This window comes from Lepidochelys kempii, chromosome 13 (genome assembly GCF_965140285.1).
Source record: "Lepidochelys kempii isolate rLepKem1 chromosome 13, rLepKem1.hap1, whole genome shotgun sequence".
Classification (NCBI taxonomy): domain Eukaryota; kingdom Metazoa; phylum Chordata; order Testudines; family Cheloniidae; genus Lepidochelys; species Lepidochelys kempii.
In genome coordinates this window covers 38,843,941-38,859,029 of record NC_136392.1, presented here as the reverse complement: position 1 = coordinate 38,859,029, position 15,089 = coordinate 38,843,941, and the positions used below count along the sequence as shown (strand labels likewise).

Genomic DNA, 15,089 nt, shown 5'->3' with positions numbered 1-15,089 from the left:
CCAACTACTTCTCACCACCTTCACAGGAGCAAGAACCAGAAGAGACAATAAAGACAAATAATAAAGACAAACTGCCAGGAGATGTTAAAAGAATTAAAAGATGGCTAGAAGGAGACATGATGTTTGTGCGCACCTAGGTACAGGACATCTATCTATCCCCGTACACACCCACTATCAATCTATCCATCCTGCGTGGTTGAGAGTCAGGATTCCTGGATTCTATCCCCAGTTCCAGGACAGCCGTAAAGTCTCCTTCTTCACCTTCCCGCACGGCAGGTTCTCAAAAAGAGCCCCCAGGAGGCCTCAATCTTTTCTGAGCTTTGGGGCCTTCGTGACCGAATCTCTGGGCAAAACCGACCAACAAAACAAACAAACAATATGGGCTGAAAAGGGGAAGATTACAGAAGTGAAAGTCACACTGAGGTTGTTTTTTCACCCCGGTTTTAGCCCCCTCGGCTTCCCCGCCTGTCCAATTTTCACACCTTCTCACCAGCTGTAACAGTGAAAGCTCCCCAGTGGGCGTCATCTATTGTTCTCAATCTATAATTATCTTGACTACCATCTGGTAGGGAGGAGAGGGGATGTCTGACAGGCAAAGATACCTCAGAAGAGCTACACGACAGCCACAGAGCAGAGCTGGACTCCCGGACAGAACCCCCCGGTCTACAGTGCCGGACCACGACCCAACATGGTGAGTAAAAACAGGAAAGTGGCTGCTATTGGCTTCTCACATGAGTGCAGAGGGTGTTTTAACCCTATCAGAGATAAATAATTGGGGGCAGAGTGTGCTAGAGAGGGGAGCAAGATGCCTGGGTTCTCTCCCCAGTTCTGGGATGGGGGTGGGTTTTCAGAGGTTAAAACAGTGGGTCAGGGATCCAGGACTGTTGTGCTCTGGTCCCACCTATGAAGGGCAGTGGGGTACGCCCCCTGTGTGGACCCAAAACCAGAGCAGGGTGCAGAACATGGCTCCCCTGCAGAGCCTGGATATGCTGGGGAGGTCGGGATGGGTAACATAGGCAGCGCTGTGCCCCCCGCCCCCCACAGAGACAGGGGAACAGAGGTGCTTATCTCACACTCCACCTATAAGCTGGGATAACAGTTTTGAAAGAACTGTAGGGAGCGAGCCCAGGGCTGGGTTAGCAGGACCTGCGGGTCTGGAGGGAGGGGCACCCGCAGAGCTGTGAGGGAGCCAGGGCCTGGCTCGCACAGTGCTGTGGGCCGGGAGTGAGGGGCACCAGCAAGGCCGGGGGGGACAGGGCTGAGATATCAGGGGGCTTCAGGTCATCATTGAGGGTCACTGGCAGAGCTGGGTGGGGGAGCCTAGTGCTGGGCTAGCAGGGGATATGGGTCAGGAGTGAGGGGCACCCGCAGAGCTGTAGGGAGATCCCAGGGCTGGGCTAGCAGGGGGCTGCAGGTCAGGAGTGAGGGGGCACCAGCAGAGCTGGGGGGGCAGTGCTGAGATATCAGGGGGCTGCGGGTCGGGAGTGAGGAGCACTGGCAGGGCAGTGGGGCAGAGCGGGGCTAGCAGGGGCTGTGGGTTGGGAGTGAGAGGCACTGGCAGGTCTGGGGGAGCCCAGGGCTGGGCTAGCAGGAGGCTGCAGGTAAGGAGTGAGGGGCACTGGCAGAGTTGTGGGGGGCAGGGCTGGGCTAGCAGGAGGCTGGGGGTCAGGACTTAGGGACATAAGCAGACATGGGGTGCTCAGGGTTGGGGGGGCTGAAACTAGAGGTTTGGGGGAACAGCTGAATTGTTTCTAAGGGACTTTTGTTGTCTCCTCTCTTTAGCCCAGTCGCAAATATTTGCTACCAAAAACTTTCTAAACTGAGGCATAAATTTCCCTTTGCATGTCCCTTGTCAGAGGTAAAACCCTCAACTCACCGAGTGCAGGAACACGTCTCTCTGAGCCGTCCCAGCCTCCCTCCACCAGCTCTGTGCTCATGCTCCATGCTGAGGGCCGAGCGTGGGGAGTTCCCAGCACAGCTAGATGTCAGCTTGGCTGCCTGGGGCTGGACGTAACTGGCAGCCCCTGTTCGGGCAACAGTTCAGAGTTCAGGCTCCTAATTTGGCCTTTGAGTTGAGCTGTCTCCATTTTTGCGGCGCACTCAGCTGGAGACGCGTTGGGCTTCCTTTCCAGGGGGGACGAGCTCTGACGTCTCCGGCTAAAGCCCACTGGAGATGCAGACCCCAGTAACTGCTTGTGTGGGAATCTGGCTAGAAAGCTTGTGAGCTAGAAGTCATGATAACTAGTCAACTACAGAGTTTGGGGGAGGGAAGCTTTTTTACCCTAACCACAGAACTATCACCCTAAACCAACCTTAAACCCAACTACTTAGACCCCCAACTCTGACCTAACTCCCTAACCAGGATCCTAACCCCAGTGTCCGAACCCCCAAAAGATGCACCAACTCCTTAACCCCAACACCCTAATCTCGCCCTTTCCCTATAGTCCTATCCTCATCCTGAACCCCGGCTCTCTAGCCCCTACTCCCTAACTCTGACCCCAACTCTGACCCTCTCGTCAAACCCAACCCCTAACATCCCAACCTGATCCCCCCAACCTTTAGATTTCTTATGCTGCAATGGTCCTGGGATCAGTAAAGTCCTCACCCTTATGTCTCTGTAAAGCTCCTGGCGCGATGGGTCCCTGATCCTAGATTGGGTTTTCTAGACACTGTGATACAAGTACTAACGACCAATTATACCCCTAACCATAACCCCAGCTCTTACCCTAACCTCCCCACCTTCACCCTCTGAGCACTAGGGTTTCCATGTTTCCAGTGGGGTATCAAGCATCCCAGCATCAGAATTATGAGTCATCGTGGCAAACTGCCCCTTGGGATAGGACCCAAGAGTCTCACTAACTCCAATCCAATCACAACACATCAAATATTGAACTTGAGAGTGGAAAGGTATTTGACCCAAACCATTAAACCATCACACTTAATTATAGCCCTTAACCCCAGCACCTAATCCTAACTGCTAACCCTTAATCCTCCTCCCCATGTATAATGATAACCCGAACTCTAACCCAAAGGGCCCAAATGTCCCGGGTTGATTTGGACAGTCCCAGTCTTTCCTACCAGTGTCTCAAGTGAGTTCCCAGGACTCTAATAACGTGTGTTTGAGCGACAGAATTGCTAATTGGCCAGTAGGCACTGATGATGTTAGCAGTGAACCTAGGAGCCTCATGAGAATATAACATTTAATATTCGTACCCAAGCTAAAATTGCTGGTCTAACTTCTGCATGTCTTCAGCTGGAGACCGGAAGACCCAAAAGTTTCTGGTACCACACTTCTTCCGAGAGCCCAGATGTGTCCCCCAATTTAAGTACCTGGCTGTGCCACTGACCTGCTGTGACCAGGTCCCTTCCTCGCCCTCTGCCTCAGTTTCCCCTCTGACCCTTCCTTTACCTTGCCTATTTGGCCTGTAAGTTCCTTGGAGTATGGGACTGTCTGTCATTGTGTCTCTCTGCAGCACCCGTGTAATGGGGCCCCCGACCACAGACAGGGCCTGTTTAGCGCTAAGTGATTTGGGGGCCCTGCTCCTGGTGACTCTGTGACTCCGCCGGGAAGACGGGGGCAGCCTCTCTCAGGCACCCACTTACACACAGACCTTGCATCAGTCTCACGACAAGCTGTCTGCTGTGCTGAATGGAGCAGGGTGGGGCTCCGTTAGGGGACGCTCTCCCCCGGCATTGAGTGCTGGGCCCAGGGCCACGCTAGGGCCCCCGTGCTGCATGGAGCGGGGTAGGGGCTGCGTCTCATGGCCTCGCTCTCTCTCCCTTTGCAGTCAGCCCCACGGCCCCGTCTGTCTTCCCCCTGACCTCCTGCACCGGCGACGACACCCCCCAGGTCACCTTCGGCTGCCTGGCCAAAGGATACTTCCCCGAGCCGGTCACCGTGACGTGGAGCCCAAGCGTCGCCTCCTCGGGCGTGAAGACCTATCCCTCCCTGCTGCAACCTTCCAGCGGCCTCTACGCGCTCAGCAGCCAGGTCACCGTCCCGGCCAGCAGCTGGGAGTCTAACACCTATAGCTGCAACGTACAACACCGGCCCACCAGCTCCAGCATCTCCAAGGAAATCCCAAGTAGGGACAGCGCGGCGCAGCCCGAGGGGGGAACGGGAGGGGTTGGGGGTCTCTCAGCTCCCTGATCTGGTGACTGGTGCAGGGAGAGAGGATGGGAGCCTGCCGGCGCTGTGAGCCGAGGGAGTCGCTGTGGTGGGTGGATGGACGGAGAGAGAGAGACACCACGCCGAGAGAAGTGACGGGTGCTGCAGTGCAGGGAAAGGGGCAGAGGGCTCTGTCAGGGGCGCCGTGCTGCGGAGAGCAAGGTGGGGGCGCCGGGGAGCGGGGAGCAAGGTGGGGGGGCTCAGCAGGGGTCTGTACAAAAACTAACCCCTGCCACCCTTCTGCCAGAGGGCCAGCACTCTGAACCCGAGGTGCACGTTCTATACTCCTGCACCGCCAAGCCAGGCACCGTGCAGCTGGTGTGCTTCATCTCCGGCTTCTCCCCCGAGCCTTTGACGGTGCAATGGCTGGTGGACGGCCAGCCCGGGATACTTCATGGTGACACCGACCCTGCCAAGAAGGACGCCGACGGCCGCACCTTCAGCACCCGCAGCAACACCACTGTCTCCCAGGACGAGTGGCGGGAGGGCAAGACGTACACCTGCCACGTGTACCACCCGGGCACCAAGACCACAAACGAGGACCATGCCTGCAAGTGCGAAGGTGACTGTCACTCCCACTAGGCTGCCTCGGAAGAAACGGGGCCGTGGCAGATGTAGAGGGAGCGGGGCCCTGTGATCAGCGTCATTTTTGGGCCCCTCCTTGGACCCAGCCAAGAAAAAGATCATTCTCTCTTCTCCCCCCCACCCCCATTTCTTCATTCTTGTTTTCTTCCTCCTCCTCCTGTAAGTAATAGCAAGTGAATGAAAATAAAGGGAGGTACCTTGACTGGTGTTGTCGTCAAATTTATTTTCCCACAGACCACTTGAAAATCGCTGGGGGTCTTGGCGGACACGTAATGATCTTTCCAAATATTGTGTGTACCATTCACTAATGATTGTAAATCGCTTCGGATAAGAGCCCTTTGTAAAAAAATGTACGAAAAGGTGCGGTGAGGGGTGTGGCCACGAGTTAGGGTGCGGGAGGGGGCTCAGGGTTGGGGTGCAGGGTGTGGTCAGGAGTTAGGGGGAGGGATGGGCTCAGGGCTGGGGCAGGGGATTGGGGTGTGGATCACTTCCCTGGGGCAGCTCCCATTTGGTACAAGGGGTGCAGGTGCGGATGTGGGGGTCTGCAGGAGTCAGGGAGGGCAGGGGGCTGGGAGTGGGATGGGGATTGGTGGTTGCCGGAGTAAGGGAGAACTGGAGGCTGGAGGGCTCTGTGGAGGACAGGAGGCTGTGGGAAGTGTGGGAGGTGCAGGAGTCAGGGAAGGCAGGAGGCTGGGGGGTTGTGGGGGGTGCAGGAGACAGGGAGGGCAGGAGGCTGGGGGCTGTGGGGGGGGTGCAGGAGTCAGGGAGGGCAGGAGGCTGGGGGGTTGTGGGGGGTGCAGGAGACAGGGAGGGCAGGAGGCTGGGGGCTGTGGGGGGGTGCAGGAGACAGGGAGGGCAGGAGGCTGGGGGGCAGTGAGGGGGTGCAGGAGTCAGGGAGGGCAGGAGGCTGGGGGCAGTAGGGGGGTGCAGGAGTCAGGGAAGGCAGGTGGCTGGGGGCTCTGGGGGGTGCAGGAGACAGGGAGGACAGGAGGCTGGGGGGTTGTGGGGGGGTGCAGGAGTCAGGGAGGGCAGGAGGCTGGGGGCTGTGGGGGGGGTGCAGGAGTCAGGGAGGGCAGGAGGCTGAGGGCTGTGGGGGGGTGCAGGAGACAGGGAGGCCAGGTGGCTGGGGGCTGTGAGGGGTGCAGGAGACAGGGGGGCAGGAGGCTGGGGGGCTGGGGGGGGTGCAGGAGACAGGGAGGGCAGGAGGCTGGGGGCTGTGAGGGGGTGCAGGAGACAGGGAGGCCAGGTGGCTGGGGGCTGTGAGGGGGTGCAGGAGACAGGGAGGGCAGGTGGCTGGGGGGCTGTGGGGGGTGCAGGAGACAGGGAGGGCAGGAGGCTGGGGGGTTGTGGGGGGGTGCAGGAGACAGGGAGGGCAGGAGGCTGGGGGCAGTAGGGGGGTGCAGGAGACAGGGAGGGCAGGAGGCTGGGAGCTGTGGGGGGGGTGCAGGAGACAGGGAGGGCAGGTGGCTGGGGGCTCTGGGGGGTGCAGGGTCTGAGAGGGAGTTAGGGCGCGGGAGGGGGCTCAGGGCTGGGGCAGGAGGTTGGGGTGCACAGCGCTTACCTGGGGCAGCTCCATTTGGTGCCAGGGGTGCAGGTGGGAATGTGGGGGGTCCAGGAATCAGGGCAGGGGGCTGGCACATGGGGGTGCTCCCAGTCCCCTCCCCCGAGCGGCTCACAGCAGGGCCTTGGGGGGTATGTGTAGGGGGAGTGCGGGGACCAAGCTTCTCCCCCGCAGCTGCCCGGCCCTGGACCCCCCCCCCCCGTGTTTTACTGTCAATCCGCATCTGCTCCTGCCGGCTCCAGGGGCTCCTCTGCAGGCTCCGCCCCACCCCGGCATCACGCTCCCCCCTCCCCCACCTCTTCCCTGCCCCTCCCCAGCGCTGCCCCTGCCCCCGAACAGCTGTTTGCCGGCGCTCGGGCCTGCCGCACTCCCCCCGCACATCTCCCCCCGTGAGCCGGCAGGGGGCTGGGAGCACCCCCACACACCCAGCCCTGACTCCTGAACCCCCCCACATTCCCACCCCCACCCTCCGCACCAAATGGAGCTCCCCAGGGAACTGGTCCACACCCCAACCTCCTGCCCCAGCCCTGAGCCCCCTTCCTCACCCTAACTCCTGGCCACACCCTGCACCCCAACCCCCAGCCTGCTCCTGCACCCTAACTCCCTCCCAGACCCTGTACCCCCCACCCTGAGAACCCTCCCACACCCTAACTCCCTCCCAGACCCTGTACCCCCAACCCTGAGCCCCCTCCCACACCCTAACTCCCTCCCAGACCCCAAACCCCCAACCCTGAGCGCCCTCCCGCACCCTAACTCCCACCCAGACCCTGCACCCCCAACCCTGAGCCCCCTCCCGCACCCTAACTCCCTCCCAGACCCTGCACCCCCAACCCTGAGCCGCCTCCCGCACCCTAATTCCCTCCCAGACCCCGCACCCTCTGCCTGAGCCCCCTCCCGCACTCTAACTCCCTCCCAGACCCTGCAACCCGACCCTGAGCCCCCTCCTGCACCCTAACTCCCTCCCAGACCCTGCACCCCCCACCCTGAGCCCCCTCCCAAACCCTAACTCCTGGCCACACCCCTCACCCCACCTTTTCTTACATTTTTTTACAAAAGGCTCTTATCCGAAGCACTTTACAATCGTTAGCGAACTGTACACACAGTATTTGGAAAGATCATTACATGTCCGCCGAGACCCCCAGCGATTTTCAAGTGGTCTGTGGGAAAATAAGTTTGACGACAACACCAGTCACAGTATCTCACTTCATTTTCATTCACTTGCTATTACTTACAGGAGGAGGAGGAAGAAAACAAGAATGAGAAATGGGGGCGGGGGGGGAGATAGGAGAGAGTGATCTTTTTCCTGGCTGGATCCCAAGGAGGGGCCCCACTAACTCTAAATCTCCCACTGGGCAGAACCAAGCTTCTGCCCTCGCAGCTGCCCGGCCCTGGGGCCCCCCTGCCATTGGGAGGCCCTGTGCCAGGGCACTCTGGGTTTTACTGGAAATCCACTTCTGGGGAGGTGGGTGCCGGGCTGGGCTCCAGGGGGGAGAGGACTGCGGGGGAGACTGGGATGGGCTTGGGCAGGGGAACCCAGGGCTACCTGCTGATCTGGGCTCTCCTGTCCCCAGAAGAAAAAACATCTCCCAGTAACATCCAGGTCTTCCCGGTGCCCCCGTCTCCCACCGCCCTGTATGTGGCCCAGAGCCCCCTGCTCACCTGCCTGGTGGTCAACCTGCCTAGCAACTCCAGCCTCCGGGTGGTCTGGTCCCGGGAGAAGCCAGAGTCCATGAGCCCTGATCGCCTGGACATCGGTGAGCAGTTCAACGGCACCTTCACCGCCTCCAGCTCCATGCCCATCTTCACCCGCGACTGGGATGCCGGAGAGACCTTCACCTGCAAAGTGGAGCACTCAGAGCTGCCCTCGCCCCTCATCAAATCCATCTCCAAGAAGCCAGGTAGGAGGAGAGCAGGGTCCCTAAGGGGAGAGACTCCCCTATCCCCACCCCCAGCAGGGAGGGATGCTCCTTAAGGGGAAGCTCCAACCCCCAACAACCTGGGATCCCGGCCTTGGGTCCCTTTGCATCCCCACGTGAGATGGAGACCATCCAATCCCCCATCCTGCTCTCCAGGACTACCAGCTCCCAGTCCCCAGCCCCTCCATCCTGGAGGAGAGAGGGGATGTTTCTATCCCCACACCCACACACACCCACACACACACGCACAGTCCTTCTCCCTGCGTGGCCCAGCTGAGTGATGTGCATGGCTCCCCTGTGTCCTCCATCCCCATGCACCGAAGGCAGGCGCTCTGGCCCAGGCATCTACCTCCTGCGCCCCCACAACGATGAGCTGAGCAGCTCTGAAGACTCCATCAGCCTCACCTGCCTGGTGCGGGGCTTCTTCCCCGAGGACATCTCGGTGCAGTGGATGAAGAACCACAAACCCGACGAGAGCATGGAATACATCACCACCCAGCCCATCAAGGACGGAGCCGGCAACTCGAACTTCTTCCTCTACAGCAAGCTGAAAGTCAGCAAGGCCAGCTGGAACAGCGGGGACACCTACACCTGCATGGTCATCCACGAAGCCCTGCAGATGAAGTTCACCCAACGCAGCATCAGCAAAGTCTCTGGTAAATAAAGACGTCTCCTCCCAGCCCCACTGTTAGTATTGTCCAGAACAGCTTCTTGTATATAATCTCTGTGCCCGCAATGACGACAAGTGAATAAACGGAACTAGTCTGTGCTCACCCCCAGGTCTCCTTGTTGTGGTGTCACTGGGTCAAATCTGCAGGTCGCCCAAGGTGGACGAGGTCCCAGGTTGCAGGCTGGGGGAAGGCAAGATGCTACAAGTCTGGGGACACCAATTCCCAGATCCTGAATGGGTGGATACATATACACCATGGATGGATGGGTAGATCCATGGGTAAAGGCCATGGAAGGAAGCATTGGTAGATACCATGGAAGGAAGGATTGTTAAATACATGGGTTGATGCCATGGAACAAAGGATGGAATGGTGCCATGGAAGGAAGGATGGGTAGATACATGGGTTGATGCCATGGAAGGAAGGATTGGTAGATACATGAGTTGATACCATGGAAGGAAGGATGGAATGGTGCCATAGGAAGGAAGGATGGGTAGATACATGGATACAAAAACAACACAGAAGCAGTGATGGAGAGGGGGGTAGATGGACAGTTACACACTCACATACTACAGAGCCCATATCCAAGCCCTGGTCAGTTGGAAGGCCCAGTGTTCAGAGAGATGGTTAGATGGATACTTACATACTTGAGAGGGAAGGACTAATAGACCAACAGATATCACAGAGAGAAGGAGAGAGAGAGAGATTATTATTTGGATTAAAGTAGCACCTCCACCCCCGACTCAGAGAGGGCCCTGTTGGGCTGGGTATGGCACAGACACAGTGGGAGACAGTCCCTGTGTCAAAGGGCTCACACCTAAACAGAGAAGGAGGGAGACGAAACAGAGACACCAAGAGGGGAAGGGACCTGCCCAACGTCATGTCTGTTACTGAGCTCGAAACAGAACCCTGAGCCTCCTTTCACAGCCTCCTGAGCCTCCTTTCACAGGCAGAGAAACTAAGGCACAGAGAAATTCAACATGCGGCCAAGCTTCAGTGCCAGGGTGTAGGGCCACGGCCACATGGGACAAGTGAGATGAGACCTGGGAGGCTCTGCATCCTTCCATCATAGCGGGCAGGGGTGAGTGGATGGATGGAGGGGTGCGTCTTGGGATGGTTGGAGGTGTCTAGAGATTGATGGACGGATTGATGGGTGGTTTGCGGTCATGGATGGACGGATGCGGGGGGCGTGTCTCAGGATGGACTGATGGATGGATGCGGGGTTTGTAGTCATGGATGGATGGGTGGATTGTGGTCATGGATGGATGGAAGTATCTACAGATGGATGGGTTCAGGCATGGATGGATGGTTTCTTGCCATGGATGAATGGAGGGATGAATGGGGATGGGCAGATGGATGGATACGTCTAGAGATGGATGAATGGAAGGAGGGGTGTGTCTAGGGATGGAATAATGGATGCTTTGTGGTCAGGGATGGGTGGATGTATCCAGAGATAGATGAGTGGAGGGATGGAAGGATGCGTGGAGAAGGGGATAGGCGGGTTGGTTTTGGACTCACAGTCCGAGCTCTCTCTGTCACAGTGGCTGAGTTGGAGTTGATGTCTCTTTCTCTCCCCACAACAGAGGTGATCGTGTCAGGTGAGTTTTGCAGCGAGGATGGAGACAAGGAGCTAGACGGACTCTGGTCCACCATCTCGATCTTCGTCACCCTCTTCCTCTTGAGTGTGTGCTACAGCGCCACTGTGACCCTGTTCAAGGTGAGAGAGAGAGAACGAACATAGGAATGAAGCAATGAACGAGTTTAGCACAGTAGAGGGTGTAACGATGCTGCCTCTTGTAGCGATGCTGTCTTTGGTGGGACACTTCTGAGAGTATCAATTCAGGACAAATTGCTTAGAGCAAGGCAGTTTCAGCCCAAGGCTGGGGTTTCTCCACTTCTAAGGAACACCAAACCAGCCCAGCAGAGAGGACTTTGGTTTTACCGCACTGCCTAACCACAAGTCACACAAGCAATTCCCTTAGACACTCTAGTTTACCAGTATCACCACCAATGCCACTCGTTATGGGGACAAATGGTTATCAAAACCAATTCCCAGTACTTCTCACAATCCCAAAGGACCGAGCCCCAGACCCAGGTCAATATACAAATCAGATCTTACCCCCATTTTTACAGTTCTTGGTAATAGCAACACATTCGTTACAAAAATTACCAGTAGCAAGAACAACAAATTCATTGCAAGTGTCCATCTACAATCATTTTTGTCATACCACATCTTTGGCTCAATATCACTGGGGTTTGGGCCTTTCAGGGTTACCCTTTGAAAAATTAAGTTCTCTTTTTCCTCCTTGTCCTGAAGGATCAAACCCTGATTTCTCTTGCTTAACAGAATTCACTGGCTGCTAGGGTGGACTCTCTGTGCCAACAGCTATTAGCAAGTCTTTCTTCCCCCAGTCTCCCAGGTAATTTGCATCCACACAGACAGGAGCCTGTTCACCAGTTTTCAGATTCTTAACTGCTACCAATTCCAAGGCTGGACTCTGTCTTGAAGAGATACCACACCAATCCAAACAGTCTGAGGGTGAAACTTTGCTTGTCTCTCCCCTGCATCCTCAAGCATTCAGCTATAAAATTGTTCGGCTCTAAAACATTAGTAGAATAGAATATCAGGGTTGGAAGGGACCTCAAGAGGTCATCTAGTCCAACCCCCTGCTCAAAGCAGGACCAATACCCAATTTTTGCCCCAGGTCCCTAAATGGTCCCCTCAAGGATTAAGCTCACAACCCTGGATTCAGCAAGCCAATGCTCAAACCACTGAGCTATCCATCCCCTCTGTAGCCAAATCTGTCCTCAGACCCTGAAGCACAGACGGCTCGCTCACAGAATCAGCACAGAGACATTCCTCTCTCAACAACCTCATCTCCCCAGCAAACTGGTCAAGCACAGCCACTTGCAAAATTGGGATGGAAGGTAACTTTACAGGGTAAATAAAAAGATTTAAAACACAGAGGATTCCCCTCTGACTCTGCTTCTCAGACACAAAACAGGAATAAAATTACCGCTTAGCATAGGGAAAATTTACAAAAAATAATCTAACGCATTTCCTTGCTATTACATACAATTTCTGTAATTTTAGACATATTATTTCAGGATCTTTTTAGGAGCTGGGTTACCTGCTCCGTCTCTCTCTTTGTTCTGAGAGGGAACAACAAAGAGAGCACAAACAATCTGAAAGTATCTTCTTTCCCCATTGGTTCTTCTGCTCAGGTGCCAACTAGGTTAATTGAATTGATTAATCCCTCACAGGTAAGTGATTCTGTACCTCTGGCCAGGAGGGATTTTATGTTACTGCATACAGAAAGGTTGGAACCCTTCCCTTTATATTTAAGACACAGAGGGTAATGGCAAAGTTCTTGGTGCAGGCTTGTAGCTGTGATTCAGGTTCAAATCCAGTCTCTGGAGTACATCCACAGAGGGGAGGGTCATTCAGTCCTTTGTTCAGAGCTTCAGTTTCCAGCAAGGTTCCTCCAGAGGTCTGAAGCAGGATCAAGACAAAATGGAGGGGTTTTCCAGGCCTTTTATATTCTCTATCCTTTCTTCTTACTGTGGAAACTCACAGCACCAAGATGGAGTCTGGAGTCACATGGGCAAGTCACATGTCCATGCATGGCTCAGTTTGCAGGCCGATGCCATTGTTTACAGGTTAGTTTGAACGTTCCCAGGAAAGCTCAGACGTGGATTGGCATCTCCCAAATTCATTGTCAGTTAAGTGTTTCTTGATTGGCCACTTACTGAGAATAGTCCTTTCACAGGAAGCTGAGCAAATGCTTGACTGAGGCTACTTAGAATCAAAACACTTTGAAATACAAGTCCAAAGCCAATATCCATAACTTCAACTACAAAAATGATACACACACACACAGACAGGATCATCACAACCGGCAAGTCATAACTTTGTCATAGACACCTCATACAACAACCTTCGTACAACATTTCCTGCAAATACATAACAGTGGTTGCAACAATGATCCATGCAGTCACAGTTCACGTCAATAATGTCACAGAGGGCAGCATGGAAGGGAAAGAAAGAACAGAAGAAGGAAAGATTAAGAAGAATAGGTGAATAAGACAGAGACTGAGTGAATGAGACACAGCCATAAAAGCAGAAAGGGATGACACAGACAGACAGACAGACCGAGCAGCTCCCCCAGCCCTGACCCCTCTCACCCTTGCTCTCTCTGCCCCCCCGCAGGTGAAGTGGCTGTTCTCCAGCGTGGTGCAGCTGAGGCAGGCGAGTGGCCCCGAGTACAAGAACGTTGTCCAGCGCGTGGTGTAGGGGCCGCTGCCCCCGTCCGCCCGGAGACAAGGGGCCGGGACTCCCGGCTCTATTGGTGACACCACCCTGAGTCCCACAGCTGCCCCCCGCTAGCGCTGTGCCCCTGGGAGACCCCCCTGGGGGGAGCGAGGAGCTCACCCCACATGGCCTAATCCGCCCTCAGCCACTGGGGACGCTGCCCTGCTGGGAGCTGGGCTGAGACCAGACAACTCGCTTCATGCAGGGAACCAGTGCCCTAGCGAGGAAACAACCCGAGTCCCACTTCCCACCCTCCTGAGCCCAACACCCCCTGCTCTAGGACTGGATCAGAGCCAGCGCCCCCTGGAGCGGAAAGGCCCCATATCCCCTTCCCCACCCCCTGCGCCAGCCAGCCCCCCGCCCTGGGGCAGGACCATAGCCAGAGTTGTGTCTGTCGTGCTGTATGTTGCATATTTAGCTCTTCATTGGGATTTTTATGGGTGGTGTGTGGGTGTGACTTTTGTTGTGTGCACTGAGTGACCATAAATAAATAAATAAATAAATAAATATACAAATCAGGCTCCATCTCATTCATAACCTCCATCCCCGACTTTCAGGGACCCCTGACACCCGCCAGAGGGTCATGTCGTGTCTGTAGGGGGTGCCTCCCAGCAGGGAGAATAAAATGAAGGATGCCCTCTGCACTGGCCCCCATGGGAGCTGGGGCTTCGTCCCTCAGCCTATACAGGCTGGGACTGAGGGGCAGAAAGGGGAGATCTCTGGGGCACATCTTCTGTGATGGGTTGGATCACAGAAACCCCCTTGGGGCTGCCACCTGATGTGCCAAGGTGTCAAGGTTCCTTCCCCACTCTGAACTCTAGGGTACAGATGTGGGGACCTGCATGAAAACCTCCTAAGCTTACTTTTACCAGCTTAGGTTAAAACTTCCCCAAGGTACAAACTATTTTACCCGTGGACTTCCACTGCCACCACCAATCTTTATCTGGGTTCCTGAAAAATCATAGTTTGGACACGTCTTTCCCCCCAAAATCCTCCCAACCCTTGCACCCCACTTCCTGGGGAAGGTTTGGTAAAAATCCTCACCAATTTGCATAGGTGACCACAGACCCAAACCCTTGGATCTTAGAACAATGAAAAAGCATTCAGTTTCCTTACAAGAAGACTTTTAATAGAAGTAAAAAGAAAAGAATCACCTCTGTAAAATCAGGATGGTAGATACCTTACAGGGTAATTAGATTCAAAACATAGAGAATCCCTCTAGGCAAAACCTTAAGTTAAAAAAAAAGACACACAGACAGGAATATTCATTCTATTCAGCACAGCTATTTTCTCAGCCATTTAAAGAAATCATGATCTAACACATACCTAGCTAGATTACTTACTAAGTTCTAAGACTCCATTCCTCTTCTGTCCCCGGCAAAAGCATCACACAGACAGACACAGACCCTTTGTTTTTCTCCCTCCTCCCAGCTTTTGAAAGTATCTTGTCAACTCATTGGTCATTTTGGTTAGGTGCCAGCGAGGTTACCTTAACCCTTTACAGGTGAGAGGATTTTTCCTCTGGCCAGGAGGGATTTTAAAGGGGGTTACCCTTCCCTTTTATATTTATGACACAAGGCCACTTCTGCCTCGCTTTCCCTGCCAGCCTGGGACTCCAGCACCCTGCCTGGTTGGGGCCAGACACGCCAGCCTGCTCCAGCACAGACCCAGGTCTCAACCACATGCCCCAAAGCTGCAGACTTAACTGAAAGCACGTTTGACCCTCAGATGCCCAACTCCCAATGGGGTCCAAACCCCAAATAAATCCATTTTGCCCTGTATACAGCTTATACATGATAAACTTATAAATTGTTCACCCTCTATAACACTAATAGAGAGATATGCACAGCTGTTTGCCCCCCCCCCGAAGTGTTAATAC

The 15,089-nt window shown here is 55.2% G+C and overlaps 1 gene segment (V, D, J or C); it reads left to right on the top strand.

The window, feature by feature from the left end:
* The first annotated feature begins 116 nt into the window (after positions 1–116).
* LOC140896786 (Ig gamma-1 chain C region-like) lies at positions 117–8,894 on the top strand. The segment is given in 6 exon segments: positions 117–121; positions 570–691; positions 3,789–4,085; positions 4,416–4,730; positions 7,886–8,212; positions 8,554–8,894. Coding segments are annotated over 6 exon segments (1,407 nt in total).
* The last annotated feature ends 6,195 nt before the right edge of the window (positions 8,895–15,089 follow it).